The 15,767-nt window shown below is 34.8% G+C and overlaps 1 protein-coding gene and 1 long non-coding RNA gene across 2 annotated transcripts; one reads left to right on the top strand and one right to left on the bottom strand.

Moving 5' to 3' along the window:
• Window positions 1–5,745: 5,745 nt before the first annotated feature.
• On the bottom strand, window positions 5,746–10,476 carry mpdu1a (mannose-P-dolichol utilization defect 1a). Its single transcript, XM_084114866.1, has 8 exons — window positions 10,118–10,476; window positions 9,805–9,870; window positions 9,379–9,511; window positions 9,180–9,265; window positions 8,983–9,101; window positions 8,479–8,589; window positions 6,763–6,914; window positions 5,746–5,978 (listed from the first exon to the last, which is right to left on the bottom strand). Exons 1-7 carry the CDS (start codon window positions 10,227–10,229, stop codon window positions 6,768–6,770), a joined length of 774 nt encoding a protein of 257 aa, XP_083970992.1. The 5' UTR covers window positions 10,230–10,476; the 3' UTR covers window positions 5,746–5,978; window positions 6,763–6,767.
• Window positions 10,477–13,721: 3,245 nt separating this feature from the next.
• Window positions 13,722–15,322, top strand: LOC311083575. Its single transcript, XR_014606320.1, has 3 exons — window positions 13,722–13,816; window positions 13,921–14,306; window positions 14,859–15,322. It is a non-coding gene; the product is annotated as an uncharacterized lncRNA (long non-coding RNA).
• The last annotated feature ends 445 nt before the right edge of the window (window positions 15,323–15,767 follow it).

Raw genomic sequence — 15,767 nt, 5'->3', positions numbered from 1 at the left:
GCCTACTGAAATTCTTTAAAGATTATATTTATTATTTCAGTAATGCAATTTTGCTTTAAAATATTACTAACATTTAACATTTGTCTGCCAATTTGCCAAATCAAGGTCAGTGTGGCATGACCAACATACAGGAAGCCATTTTGTTGTCATGTGACAAGGAAAAGAAAACACAAAGGACCCCTTTAACCTGTTCATAAAAGTCAAAAGTATTTTAAGCAAGATATTTAGACCTTTTCATAAAAGTGTAGGTTTTGTTGAGGTAAAATTAAGTAACTATAAGCAAACAACTTGAAAATTCATGATATTTGTACACACACAAAAAAATAAAAAAATTTTTTAAATGAATGATTAAGATGCACAATCAATTATAGTGCAAAGAAACAATTACGTTTAGCCTACTTTTTACTTGATGGTTAAACCGTCTTATTTAATGAGTTTTTTTATTTTTTATTTTATTTAATGTAGCCTATTATATGTTCTATATTGTGAAGATCAGTACTAGCATGTCAATAGGGAAAGGGTGGGAGATACATGAAGCCATGAAGAATATCATCCAATCGTGTAAGATTTGTTTTGATATTAACATCTTATTTTCAGAATTAATCAGTTGGCAAACTCCAAAACTGAGTGAGCATTGTGCTTGTGTGTGTGTGTGTGTGTGTGTGTGTGTGTGTGTGTGTGTGTGTGTGTGTGTGTGTGTGTGCGCGCATGTATGTGGGGGTTCATTTGAAGGGGGAGCCAGATTTTCTTGTTGAAAGCATAAAATCTCCTAGCAACAAACAGAGGCTTCCACAGGTTGTTCCCAAAGCAACAGCAATCCCCCAAACTAACCCCAAAACTCAACCCCACACCCACCAGAGAGAGAGAGAGAGAGAGAGAGAGAGAGAGAGAGAGAGAGAGAGAGAGAGAGAGAGAGAGAGAGAGAGAGAGAGAGAGAGAGAGAGAGAGAGAGAGAGAGAGAGAGAGAGAGAGAGAGAGAGAGAGAGAGAGAGAGAGAGAGAGAGAGAGAGAGAGAGAGAGAGAGGAAGGAGCAGACTCCACAATTTTAGTTGAACATTGAAATGCCCATGGCCTCACTCAGAAAATTGAGAACTTTTCATGCACATTACACTATTAATTTAGAAACCAGTTTACAAGCTGGTTTGATAATGTCTTAATTTAATCATGGTTTAAATATACGCTGCCAGTCAAAAGTTAGGAATAATTTTTCGAATGTTTTTTAAAGAAGTCTCTTGTGCTTGCCAAGGCTGCATTTATTTGGAAAAATACAGACAGTAATATTGTGAATTATTATTACAATTTGAAATAACTGTTTTATATTTGAACATTTTTCATTTTAACAGCCATTACTATAATTCAGTAATTTCCTTCAGAAATCATTTTAATATGCTGATTTGGTGCTCAAGATACATTTCTTATTATTATCAATGTTGAAAACAGTTGAGCTGCTTAATATTTGTGTGGAAACTGTGATACATTACCAAGTTGTTTGTACCATTTAAAAAATATAGAAATCAACACTTCTATTCAACAAGGATGCATTAAGTTGCAACAGAATAGACATTTATAATGTACTAATTTATATTTCAAATTAATGGTGTTCTACTGTGAAATATTATTACATTTTAAAATGGTTCTTATTATTTTTATCATCAATGTTGAAATTGCTGCTGAGTATTTTTGTGGAAATCGTGATACATTTTTTCAGGATTTTTTGGTGAATAGAAAGTTCAAAATTACTGTTTGTACCGTATCAAATACATTCAGCCTTAGTGAGCATAAGAGACTTTAAACATTAAACACACACACACAAAAAAACTTAATTATTCCAAATATTAACCATCAATATATAACTCTTTAATTTCTGATGAATCATGAATATAACAAAAAATAAACAGTAACTGAGAAAACTGGCTTCAAAGTCTTTTTGAACTGATTTTATATCAGTTTCCTCAGAATCTGAGCAATGTTGAGTCAATCCGTCTGTAGGACAGCTCATAGTCTAAGAGACTTATCACAAATTGTGTTTTGCCTTTTGCAGAATACGTTTACTATGGTTTATGTTTTTTTCAGAATAATAAATATTTAGCATGATAAAGTTACCAGATAAAGTTTTTAACCAGGCAGTAAGAATCTAAGTTTGGCTCTAATGCGTGTTTTGAGGCTCGATGGGACAGGGTTGCTATGCTCCAGTTCAGAGCTACAAACAGAGCAGGACCAACTGCATACTTATGCACTGCTGTCTGCTTGAATGCCACCTAGAACATTATTATGGTTGACCTACATGCTAAAAAAAAAAGCGAGAGAGAAGAAGAGCAGGTTTGTCTGTACAGAAGTCAGATTGAGGTGTGGTGCTCGTTCGTGGGAGAGTGATATAACAAACGTTTGCCACCCAGACGTGTAAGAAAAATGAGCCCGATGACTGACGAAAAAACTAATATCGTCACAAACTAACGTCATACAGCGCACCTACTGTTAGTGAGTCACCAGAAACATGTCAATTATTTGAGCATCAAACATCTGTTATAATCACGCAAGCGCTGATCTATTATCAGCTTTTTCCATATATTGACATTTATAGAACTACAATATTCTTAAAATAGATCAACACAAACTACGTGTGACACATTGTTTCTTCTATTCAGTAAATCTGAATCAATCTTGACTTCAATAGGCAGTGACTTTCTTCAGATATCATCATTTGCGATGCCCGATATATTGGTACAATATCAGATATTGTTGGAAATCGAATATTTTTTGAACTGATCATTATTAGTTGATATTGTATATTTATTTATGGATGCTCATTTCCTCTGCTTTTACATAGATTTCCTTAATAACACTTTTAAATGTAATCTTACCCAAACCTCAAAAAGATTTTCCATTTTTCATACTGTATAGATCATAACGTTGCAGTGCCTAAATTCACTTGCAAAATGATTGGTGTTAGCTGTTAGTGTTTTCTTTTTACTTTACTTAGACACAATTGTATAAAACTTTGTTTCCCAGTCAATGAAGGATACAACAGATGGATCCTTCTTGGCCTAGTCTACCCCAGAATTCATTGCACGGGAAAATTGCGGGATTAATCTTTAAAATGTAAGTATTAGGTTTAAACTTACTCGAATATCTAATGATACAAAAAAAAACAAAAAACTTTGAAGCGGTTCAAATGTTGACATATCTAACTAAAATGCAATTTTATATAGTTTATACTCTTTATTATGTACATGAATGGACCAAGGTGAACCCTGTTTTGTTTTCAGTAGGAATATAACTTTCCAAAAAGTTCAGTACAAACATTGCAGTTATAAGCGACAAGAACAATCCTATTTGATGTAAGAGTTTGAGCACTTAAAATGGCAGACGACAAAATGAAAAATTCGAACATTATTTCACTGTATTTAAAAATTGCAAAGAAGAAATACCATAAAACTCATGAAATGGTATACTGGCAGGTGATAAAAGTGTTTCGGTTTGCAAGAGAGAGTTCAATAAAGCACCACACATATATATGTGGATGAACGTGTCTGATAAAGTTTTAAGAACTAAAGCTGCTTGATAAACTGGATTTCAATTCTATTACTGAGTTCTACCCAACTTTCAAGTATGAAAACACATTCCTTTCACAAATTTTATGTGAATCCAACCAGACGGGAAAAAATTCAAGAACCATTGCAGGTACGATGGGTGACAGGTGACCTTCCAACACCTTTCGTTTTCTATCTTTCTTAAACTTGCTCACTCTCGCGCACACTTTGTTTGAGCATGTAAACAATAGTAATTTCATTTTCAGTCAGGGTATTATATTTGGTAAGCACATTATTTGCCAACATCTTTGTGAGCTCACAGGAGAAACTGAGGAGAAGGAGAGTGTTTTGACATGCTGCTCTGAACTGCAGAAGGATTACAACACTCAGATTGGAGTATTGATCTACTGAAGCTGCTCTTGCATGGTGGATGAAGAGAGATAGAGAGGAAGACAAAGAGAGAGAGAGAAAGAAACACATAGCAATGCTTTAGTCTTGCAATCTGATTTCTGAAATAGTGTATTTACACTTTACTCAAAATGACTGCATCACTTTTGACCATGTGGACCAGGAAACTAAACTTTTAAACATTTTTTACACTCTCACTGGTTCGTTTTAATTGTCTACTAAAAATGTTTAACAGTGCATATATATATATATATATTTATATATATATATATATTTATATATTTATATATTTATATATATATATATATATATATATATATATATATATATATATTTATATATATATTTATATATATATTTATATATATATATATACACACACATCACAGGGGAATTTTTCTTAAAGTCATGAACATTTCAACCACAGCCATATCTGACAATTGTTTTTAAATGAATTGTTAGAATAAAATGGCCTAATTTCCTTTAAGCCTAATTTCAAAGCTAGTATTTTATAATTTTGCAAAAGATGTCAAAATTACAGCTTGAAAATTATGCATAATAATCTGCACATCATGTCTCTTATATCATCCATGCTTTTCTCTCATACTTTTGTCTTCTTTGGTAAACATAATAACTTTTGAAAAAATCTTTATTGGGGCCCAAAATTGTTTGTCATGAAAGAAATGTGACACCACATCTGAGAGACATGATCATAACTGGGGTAAAAAATGTTTTATATAAAATCAGTAATATTTTAAATCAATGTATTCAGCTATTTTTTATAGGGTACAATAGATTTATTTATAGATTTTCTATAGGGTCTGGGACAAAGGTAAAACAATAAAATGTATTAATGAAAAGCATTTTAATGTAGCAAAAAAAAAAAAAAAATGCAAAAAGACATGGCAAAAGTTCCAAAGAAAATGAATTGAAATCTGTTCATTGTAATAATAATAATATAAAAAAATCAACCCTGGCACAAAAAAAAAAGTGCCTGAAACACCCCTACCTAAATAAGGTTTACTTCATCTGCACTCATTCATAATTTTTAATCGTTCATGTTTGTCCAAATCTCAGAACACTGTGAATGACTATCTACAGTCGGATCTGTATCATGCCGCCAGCCACTCGAGTGCGGCCCACACAGATAGAAATACTCACCAAACACTATGAGAACATTCTTAAGATATACGGAAGAATTGCATCAATGGGCTGCTTATCAGACACAACCAAACAACACACATCAAACTGATCTGATAATACAGACACAATCAAAATCTCTCAAACTTGTGTAAAAACATATGTAAAAAGTATAAGTTAATCACTTTGTTTTCAACATAACTCTTTCAAGTCCTCTCACACAAACACACACGATTCTTTCAGACCATCATGGGCAGGGCAAACAAACACACGCACGGTGTGGCGTTTCCACACAGACACACAGATTAGATCATTATGATGGTAGATTGAGGTCTGTCAGACAGGTAGATAAGGAGCGAATCACACGCATGCACAGACGCTTTATGACTCATGTTTCAGCGAGTTTTCATTGCTCCGGAAACACACACACAGCCCCGCAGAGAAGACCTCCCACAAAGCAGACAGAGCCAAGACTACACAACCAGACCCAACAAACAAACCACACCACAGCATCAACACAGCGCCTAAGCAACACCCGGGGACATGCCGTCTGTCATTTCAATACCTTTAAACTACTTGTTGACTTCACCACTAATCCCCAAGATACTTTCACCCAACATGAGTAAAAAAAACTGATTACGTAAAAGGAAAAAACAACATGTTAGAGTAGCTTTAACAACATTAGAAACATGTTTTATTACAGAAAAAGATGTCTGAATATGTGCAGAGTATAGCGTAACACTTAATGTTGAAAAATGAAATGAAATCACATCTTGAGACTGAAAAGTGAACATACAAACATTGGATGATTCTCAACCCCTTTTTCCAGGAGTGCAAATGCACAATCTGAGATGTAAATCCAAGTCAGAATATACCTGACCAAGTGACAGAAAAACAGATCTGAAAAAATAAAGAACAACATATATTTACTGTACTGGAGAATGTATGAAGAGTAGAAACTCAATAATACGCCATAGAAGAGTAAAAACTACTCTTCTGCCACCTAGTGGTGCCTTTTTGCAATCTTCACAAGCACTCGAGTTCATTACTACTGCCACACAAAGCATTCAAATTTTCTCATCTTTAAACAAAATGCTAAATGAGTCCTATTTTTAGCTTCATTAAAAACAAATTTTTGGTTTAGTTTGTAATTGGTTGGTATCCCTTTCTAACAGAGACGGATCAGATGACCCAATTCATCTATTCATGGCATTGACAATTAACTGAAGTGCAGCATTTGCCCAAGCAAATGAATATAGTTTGATTAGTACTGTTCACATGAAAGCCAAATATTAAGATTTTGCTGAATTAACCTAATTTGTTTGAGGTTTGTGGTTTATAATAAAGCCATTACTAAACACGTACAATTCATCTGATTACCATCAGAAAGGGGTTCAATAGTCTTGATAGTCCGGGCAGCTGAAACACTCTTTCCTTTGCCACACAACTCATTCAATAAATGGAATTGTGATCTCTTTGGTAACAAAAAATTCAACTGGACTTCACTATGCACTAGCAGGTTTTGACATGCATATGATATTGCTATGACAAGAGGTTTAATGGAGATACAACAATTAGATTTCACAATGATTTTTGGAAACCTTCTGTGAATTAGCCCTCCAAAACATACTGTACTATAGGGGACACTAGGATACATTCTGCATACAAGAAGAGTTTATTTTACCTCTTTTATTCAGCCTTGTCTTTCTGCACTTGCCCTTCTTTCTCACGGTTTGTCATGCATTTATTCCAGTACATCAGGACCTGTAAAAGCATCAGCCCACTGCCACAACAGGCCAGTGCATGCATCTGACTTGACAGAGAGAGGCCTGTGTCCTTTAGAAAGAGAGAGAGTGATTAAAAAAGTGAAAACGAGATATTACAATTATAATGGGTAATATTAACATATACTAATGTGTGAATATTTAAATAAGTACATTTATTTTCTGTATGGGAACATATCTTAAGGTCTTGGTTTAAAAGGCTATCAAACATTTGTACTATTATTGTTCAGAAAAAAAAGACACTGATCATTAAACATCTTTTGTGACAACATGCTCTAATACCAGCCCATGTTGTTACACTACAGCCTAAGTTTTCCAAAAGGAAGTTGTTAGCATTAGGTTTTCTGAGTTGCAATGGAAAGTAAGTAGTGACAGATATTTTTCTTACTTATTGTGATGTCCATATTGAAATGTACTATCAAAAAATTTGTTTAAAAAAAAATGTTGGGTGAAATACTATTCTATCTGAATAGGAATCTTAATTCTAAAGAAAAAAAAAAAATCATACAATAACAGACTTTTTTTGGTTTTGGTCAATACATATCATTTATTAATCAACTGCACAAATGTTAAGAATTTTATAATATATATATAAAAAAAAAATTAATTATCATTTTAAATTGAATAAAATTGTGACAGCTTGCCTGACCTGACATTAAATTACTCTAATTATGAGAAATCTACCTTCATTATATTGTTGACCACTATTTTAATGTATGCCGGTGTGTTTTTATTGTGTTCACTTGTTCACTCAACAGACATAGCAAAAATTCTATGGCATTCAATTTTTTGTTAGTAGGACAGAATCCACAAAATTATAATTTAAAAGGAGTTTCAGGTATTTTACTTTTGAAAGCCAACATATAAAACCACTGCTAGAGAAAACATTTTTCTCACAAGCATTTGTGTAATAGGACATTTAACTTAAAACCACAGTTATTAAGATATAGACCTTGAAACAATATCCATGTGTGACAACCAACCCTAGTCTCCATAACATTATAATTTCTGCCCTAAACGAGTGTGTGTGTCTGTGTGTGTGTGTGTGTGTGTGTGTGTGTGTGTGTGTGTGTGTGTGTGTGTGTGTGTGTGTGTGTGTGTGTGTGTGTGTGTCCTGGTAAACCCCACATTATGGGGACAAAATCCTTGTACCGGTACTAGTGGGGATATGTTTTGGTCCCCATGAGGAAAACAGCTTATAAATGATCCTAAGTGATGTCTTTTGAAAATTAGAAAATGCAGAAGTTTTCTGTGATGGGTGGGTATAGGGGTAGGGTTAGTGTAAGAGGATAGAATATACAGTTTGTACAGTATAAACTGTCATTATGTCTATGGAATGTCCCCATAAAACATGAAAACACAACACAAGTGTGTGTGTGTGTGTGTGTGTGTGTGTATGTGTGTGTGTGTTTGTGTGTGTGTGAGTGTGTGTGTGTGTGTGTGTGTGTGTGTGTGTGTGTGTGTGTGTGTGTGTATGTGTGTGTGTGTTTGTGTGTGTGTGAGTGTGTGTGTGTGTGTGTGTGTGTGTGTGTGTGTGTGTGTGTGTGTGTGTGTGTGTGTGTATGTGTGTGTGTGTTTGTGTGTGTGTGTGTGTGTGTGTGTGTGTGTGGGTGCACCTGCAGGGAACTGAAGATACGCCCCAGAGAGCCGAGAAAGGCCAGGAAAACTGAGAGTGCAGACAGCTGTCCTGTGTGTCCACATTTAAAGTTACTGCCTGCCTGGAAGAACTGAACACACATAACATAAAATACAAAAAAAAATGTGTGATTATTAGACACACAATGTCTAATACACAGAGGTGGACAGTAACAAAGTAACTTTACTTGAGTACTGTACTTAAGTACACTTTTTGAGTATCTGTACTTTACTTGAGTATTATTTTTTCTGGAAACTTGTTACTTTAACTTCACTACATTTGAAAGACAAATATCATACTTTTTACTCCACTACATGTCAAAGTCTGTCAAAGACTTAAGTAAAAATCGGTCTTTACAACTTTTACTTGTAACAGCGTAATATTTGACCAGTAGTATCTGTACTTTCACTCAAGTAGGGAAGTTGTGGGGGGGGGGGGGGGGGGGGGGGGGGGGGGGGGGGGTAATAGAAAAGTCCAGTCTCACCCTTCCAGCAATAACCAACAGCATATTCCACTCATGCAGGGTCCAAACCACTGACACAGGGGTCAAAGGTGAGGCCAGGAGGAACATAAAGCCACAGTATAGAGCAAGAAAATAGATACCTGCATGAAAAACCCAAACAAACATCAGATTATGAAAAAGTAAATTCTCTCCATATGGTTTAAGCCTTCTTTTCTAACCTTTTATGGTTTTCCCTCGGTAGTGCTGGATGAGCAAAGCCAGGACAGCAATCTGGATCAATGCAAACAAACTTTCCCCCCAGGCTCTGCACAAACACACACACACACTCATGTCTTAGCATGACTGCATACATATTTAGCACATTCTTCTCTACACCGTATATGTTAGCGTTTGACATTATTGCAAAAGCTGTTTTACCCAATGGGAAAGTTCTGAGTGTAGCAGAAAGCTGCATGAGAAGAGATGGCCAACAATTCCAGAAAAATAGATGTCAGACACAATCCATTAGAACTTCCAGACCAAAGAATTTTCCAGATCTGAGGCAGTGGAGCTGTGAAAAGAAATTAAAATGTTATTTTATTAATATTTCAAATACGTTTTTTTTTTTACATTTTCTGTTTTCATTCATGTTTTCGTGTTTTTGTAATTTTAGTAGTTTTTCTCAATATATTTTTCAATATACATATATTGTTTTGATTTAGTTTTAGTTAACTATAATAACCCTAGGAAGAAGCAGATACACACACTATAAAACACAGTGTCAACCGATAGAGCAGAGAAAATATGAAGTAACTCTGGAGGATATGAATATGCAGGACTGATGTCAAATAGACTACTACTTACCAATAACAATTCCCATCAAAATCAATATTCCCATAGTCTGTTTCATGATAATCTTCAGGCAAGGTACTAGAGAACAATACACAGTGCACAGTAAACAAATATCGTGTCTACAGGCCAAACACACACTGGACACTGAATATATGTCAGTGAAACACATTAAATATCATAACAACAAGTCATCTGTCATGCAGTATTATGTTAAATAAAATGCTACCCATTATAAAATTAATTTGTTTAGTATATTGTTTAAGACATGTTTGGATGAATTCACTAACATTTTCACACGTTTATTTGAGATAAAGCTGTCTCTCACCGTGCAAAAAGTTGAAGTAAATGAAAAAGTGGTCATAACATTTTTCTGGCATGAAGAAAGTTAGCAAAAATTCTTTCAACGAAGGCATCGTCCCTTGGTCAGACGTGTCCATAGTTCATGTATTCCTGTCGGTGTATCCCAACCCAAATCTTCAGAACGGAATAATCAGTGAATTAACATTGACAGATTCCTCTTCACATGGCTAAACTAAATAGCCGTCTAACATTCGATACGTTACTTTTTGTCGTCTTTTTGTAACGTCTAAGCGAAATCTTTTTTGAACTAGTGACCATTCATAACAAAAGTCTTGGTAAAATCCACTAAAACTGCCTTTCTAGTTTGACGGCAAAGCAAGCCTCACCAATGATCTGTAAGTTTTAGAGGGGCGTGCATGTCTCTGGATTTAGACTAACTTGTGTTTTTAAAGCCCCCGAATGGAGAGCCCTTTCCGAGAAGTGTTTTAATGCAACTAAATTATCTAATAACCAAAGCCTGTTCAGTTCACAAACGAAACGTTTTTGTATTTCCACATTTCTATGCTTTTATCATCAATAGCCTATATGCAGAGCCAGCGGCACTGAAATATGTGTTCATACAGGGGGCGCTCGCGGCTCACTGCTCTTACTGTTCCTGCCATAGAAACATATGTGTTGAGTCCCAATTCGCCTACTTATACTACGACCTAAAAGTATGCACTTTTTTTGTGAGGAAAAAGTACATACTTTTGAGTGTGTAGCAAAAGAGTATGCACGTTCTGGGACATACTTCGATGACGTCATGCAACGTGAACTTGAACGTGGTTGCCTAGTTACACACACCGCGACTGTTAACAAAACATTTTACATTTCATTCATTCATATCCAATATAATTTTATTTGCTATTCCCATCTTTTTATCTTTTTTTCCTCATCGTTTTTTCCACAATACATTTACAATGTGTTCTACCAAATTGAGGAGTGAAGCAGGGCGTCGTCGTAGATTAACCAAACGCAGGTCGTGTGTGAGGTTAAAATATTTAAAGTTTATAGTATAACTATTGTTTAACATATTTTAAACTTAATTTCATCATTATGTATAATACTCAAAAATACCCCGATGAAAATGAACCATGCTTTTACTATAGTAAAAGTGTAGTAACCATGTGTCTTTTAGTTGGACTGATAAAGTTAACATTTGTACAGCCACAGTATTACAACAAATAAGTCAGTGTGGTTAAATATAGCTTTAATTAGGGTTAAACATTTGAATTCTTACACTTAAAAACTGAGGGCGGATCTCCGCTGCTGCGTCCGACTGTCATGTTTACATCATCACCACCATCACCACAAAGCTCCTCCCTCCCGCACGCAATGGGTTGTGGGCAATGTTAGCCGTTAGTGTGCATTGATCTGCACTTCGAATTCTAACCGGAAATAGTAGACCATCCGGGTATCTTGGGAATACTCATTTCAACATACTACGATTTGGGACGTATTAATTCTAGTTTCGCATACTATTTAGGACGGATAGTATGCGAATTGGGACTCAGCAATGGTAAAAAAGTAAAGGCAGTTTGCTAGAATGAGAAACCCGGAAATGTGAAAAGGGTCACTATTCCCTATTGTGAATGTCAACTTTTACACGAATGATACTTAAAAAAAAAAAACTGATATCACATGTAATTATTTTATACATTCTTTAAAAAATAAAAATAAAAAAAAAACAGTTGGCTTTTTGGCCCAGGTAAGGGGCCATTTACATTCTTTTCAATTTGCCACTGTTCTACAGCTTTTTTAGAAAAGTTTCCATTTATTCCCCTAAAATAATACACAAGGCAAGAATCATGCCTATGCTAAACATGTAATCAGTAAATTTATCATGATGGAGATGTTTATGTTTGGCTTGTGTTGTCTGTCGTATGAACTTTTTATGATGCTGATTTATTAATACAACATTCATTTTTATTTTATTTTTTAATTTTTGTTTTGTCTTAAAACCTCTTTCAATGATTTGTGTATTCTCACAAATTTAATTTGATAATTTTTGGTGCATGCATATTACAGTTTTTTTTTTAATTGCTTACACACAATTTCTGAAACGGCACACAAGCCACAAAACATGCACACAGCATGCAAAACATCATAGATCTTTTGCAAAAGCAAATAATTTTTTTTGTACAGTAATTCTACACACAAACTATCAAATGGTTAGCCATAAACACGTCACACTACACACGGATGTGCAAAATGTAAAACACTACTATCTTGTCATTCTTGTGTCTTTTGCTTGTTCAGTGTGCACAGCAGTTTGTCACACATACAAGTATGTGCACAAATACACTGTATATACAGTATGTATGCACAATTTATTAATTTTGCAGTCATTGAACTGAACTGAATCAACACTGAACTGACTTGAGCTGAAAAATGACACTATTAGCTGTTAAAACTGTTTTAAAGCAGAATTTGAATTTGTTACTATATTGTGAAGCCACTTTGAAACAATCTGTATCGTACAAAGCGCTATAGAAATAGAGGTGACTTGACTTGCATGCATATTCAGTATATATTTACAAAAGAAACTCCAATGCAAGGGTGAAAAATGTATCTAATTAATCATTGAGTTTTCTGGTATTGGTACTAATCATTGGTATTATACCAAATACCTATACCAAAAAATAGTAAGGGCAGTTTGTTATAGTTACACTATAAAATTAGGTATAGTTACACTATAAAAAAGCAGGCAAGTGCACACATAGATAAATACTGTAATACAATACAAAACAATACACGTTTTATTTAAATAAATGAATATATATATATATATATATATATATATATATATATATATATATATATATATATATATATATATATATATATATATATATATAGCCTATATAAAGACAAATGACAAATATTTATTTGTGTCTTGCTATAAAATGCATGACTCATGAGCTAGCTAATGTAATAAGTTAGCTAATGTTTAGCTAAGGCAGTATCATGGACATACAGGTTAATGTACTGTGGCTTACTTAATGGAGACACTACAGGTGAATACAGTAATATTTGTGTCTAATAATCACAAGCGTTATAATTAAAATGCGCCAATTTGCATTTGACAAGGCACAGCAGGTGAACAGGATTAACAAAAACTAAAGCATATTACCATTGAACTTCCCCAGTTAATGACTTAAGAGTATGTTTATGTTTAAATATGCAGATTCGCTTGTTTTGGTTAATTTAGAGGAAATCTTCAGATGCAAACAGACAGAGTAGGCTATATTGAAAGTTTTAAAAGACGATTTTTTGAAGCGATTAAAGTGGCAAAGGTGAATCTCACAAGCACAATCAAAAATGAAACGTTTGTATGATCGTAGGACGTAACACCGTTATTTTTGTGTTGGCGATAATTGTTGCCCGTTGTTTCATCTCCGTTTAAAACTATAGATACCGGTCCATACATCATTATACGACGGGAATCTGATGAAATTATGTCATCAGTGCGCCAGAGAGAAGGACTAAAACCCAGTTCATGTGAATGTCATGTGAATTTGCTTAAATCTTATTATGTGCGGGAGGAACGGGTAGCCTATATCTCCTCATAAAACAGAATCGGTTGCTTTGTCCGTGGATCAGAGCTCATCACGGGACGAGTTGCCTTTGACAGATGAGCCTATGAGGAGGCCTTGGAACCTGAGAACTGCATTATGTGTCCTCGGTTAAGTAATTCGGAAACTTTGAGAAATTTGCCAACATTCCTTGAACATCTTCCTACAGAAAAACGTTGTGAGTTAATTCGGGAATATCCGTCCTTGTTTTCAGATGTTCCTTCTCAGACGCACAACATGACATTGTGGGTGATTCCCCTCCGACGTCAGCGCTTTTGAGTAGCCTACCGTGGAAAAAGAAAACAGCTGGAGTCAGAGTGACATCGATATGCTTGGACACAGTGTAATTATAAGGTACATTTTGCAGTAAGTCTTTGAGTTTTATTTTATGGGGAGGGTGTGACGTCCCTGTCGGCCGTTCCTTGTGTGTTGCGTCTGTATATTGACTGCAGGTGACTGGCTGATTGCGGCGTGATTGGGAGCACCGGCGCGCAGGTGTTCTTCGTTCCCTACAAAAGCTGCATGTTTCCTGTCGGCGAGAGTCTGCTCTGGGGCTGCGTTGGACTTTGTGACTTTGTGATTTTTAAATGAACAAATTAGGTATAAATGTTTTCACACATGATTGGGTGTAGGTAATTGGTAAATGAGTGTGCCATTTAAATGGCAATGTTTTCCAAATGAAACACAAGAGCTGTTTTTTTTTTTTTTATGTTGTGTCTACTGTGAAGAACTGGGTTTAGAGTTTTGCAAAAAGTTAGTTTCACAATTGCAAACTGAGTGTAAAGCAGATAATGTGCTTGCAGTTTTGCAGACTTGGTCAAAAGAATAGGTATGAATGATTTCATTGAGTGGGCCCCAAGTACCACTTTAGTGTGTAAGCATTAAAAAAAAACTGCGAGTACTGGAGAGCAAAACAAAGGATTTTTTTTTTTTTTTTTTCTGAATCGAATACAATCATTATGCTGTCATGCTAATCTGATTGAGCAAATTTGTGGGAATTGTGTGGAAGCATTTCATTTGACTATCACGTTAAAAATTAAATCATGAAAGAATACTGAGATAAGATGCCAAGATAAGAGGGCTTTTTAATCTTTATAATATTGGTTCATATTCTTTTAACCCTGAATAGTGTTATTCTTTGTCTGATCTTAGGTAAACTATGTAAAACACTCCAAAATAAGGGTGTGCTATGGGGTATAAACACCTAACCACTAGTGACCATTGGATACATGAGGTAAATATCAGATGAAACAACCTTTTATTTAATTTTTTTTCTTTTCTTTTTTTTTTTTTAATTTACATTATAAGTTATAATGATGTTTTGTGAAGTTGGCTGCATGGTTATAGCCACTCCCACTGATGATCCATTGATTGCTAATAGTTTAAAGAATGCTTGTGAAGAAGGCTATATCAATCCGAAATCGCAATCTTTTTTTGCCTAAAAGGGTGTGTGTCAGTTGGTATGTTTTAGTATGCTGGGGTTAGAGGTTATGTAAACAGGAAAAGCCTTTAAAGGAGAGGTGTGTTCTTGTAGTGTTTCCATAAACCATGACTGAACCTCTTTTCAAACATAAACTCTGCCGAAAATCAAAAACTAACTCACGCTGTGTGACAAACAAAATCTGTTTACTATCAGTCATTGCAAATTTGTTCTAATCCTTTAATGGAAATATTAGCACAAAATGTTCAAAAGTGTAGGAACTTTCTTGAGTGAAATAAAACAGTTAAAACAGCAGAATCAGTATATGTCATAAATAAATATAGGCTGGGCACTGGGCAACTGTCGTTTAATAATTCGTCTTTTATACTGGCAAAGAAAATGACATGGATAGATTTTTAGATAACGCTATTTGTTTTACAGTGTCACTACCATGGTGTTTTTGTCTCACTACGGAGTCCAAAGTCTGATGCATTTGGTTTATAGCACCCTGTTCAAACATAATTTAGTCAATACAACACACACATCCCACACACACATTTCCCCACAGTTCATCATTCTATCCATGTCAGATCTCAGGATGCAACCGAATGATTATGTACTGTTTGTTATGACAACCAGAG

The sequence above is a fragment of the Abramis brama genome, assembly GCF_963993115.1.
Source record: "Abramis brama genome assembly, chromosome: 5".
NCBI lineage: Eukaryota > Metazoa > Chordata > Actinopteri > Cypriniformes > Leuciscidae > Abramis > Abramis brama.
The sequence above is the reverse complement of the archived record's forward strand: the minus strand, read 5'-3'. Positions and strand labels throughout refer to the sequence as shown.

Bases quoted from the DNA above. Each gene is read 5' to 3' on its own strand.
- mpdu1a (XM_084114866.1), bottom strand. From the start codon at position 10,229: ATGGACACGTCTGACCAAGGGACGATGCCTTCGTTGAAAGAATTTTTG. The intron at 9,512-9,804 runs GTAAGTAGTAGT...TTCTTTTCACAG, and splicing joins TTTGATGGGAATTGTTATTG to CTCCACTGCCTCAGATCTGG. The intron at 6,915-8,478 runs GTGCACCCACAC...CTCTTTCTAAAG, and splicing joins GTATCTTCAGTTCCCTGCAG to GACACAGGCCTCTCTCTGTC.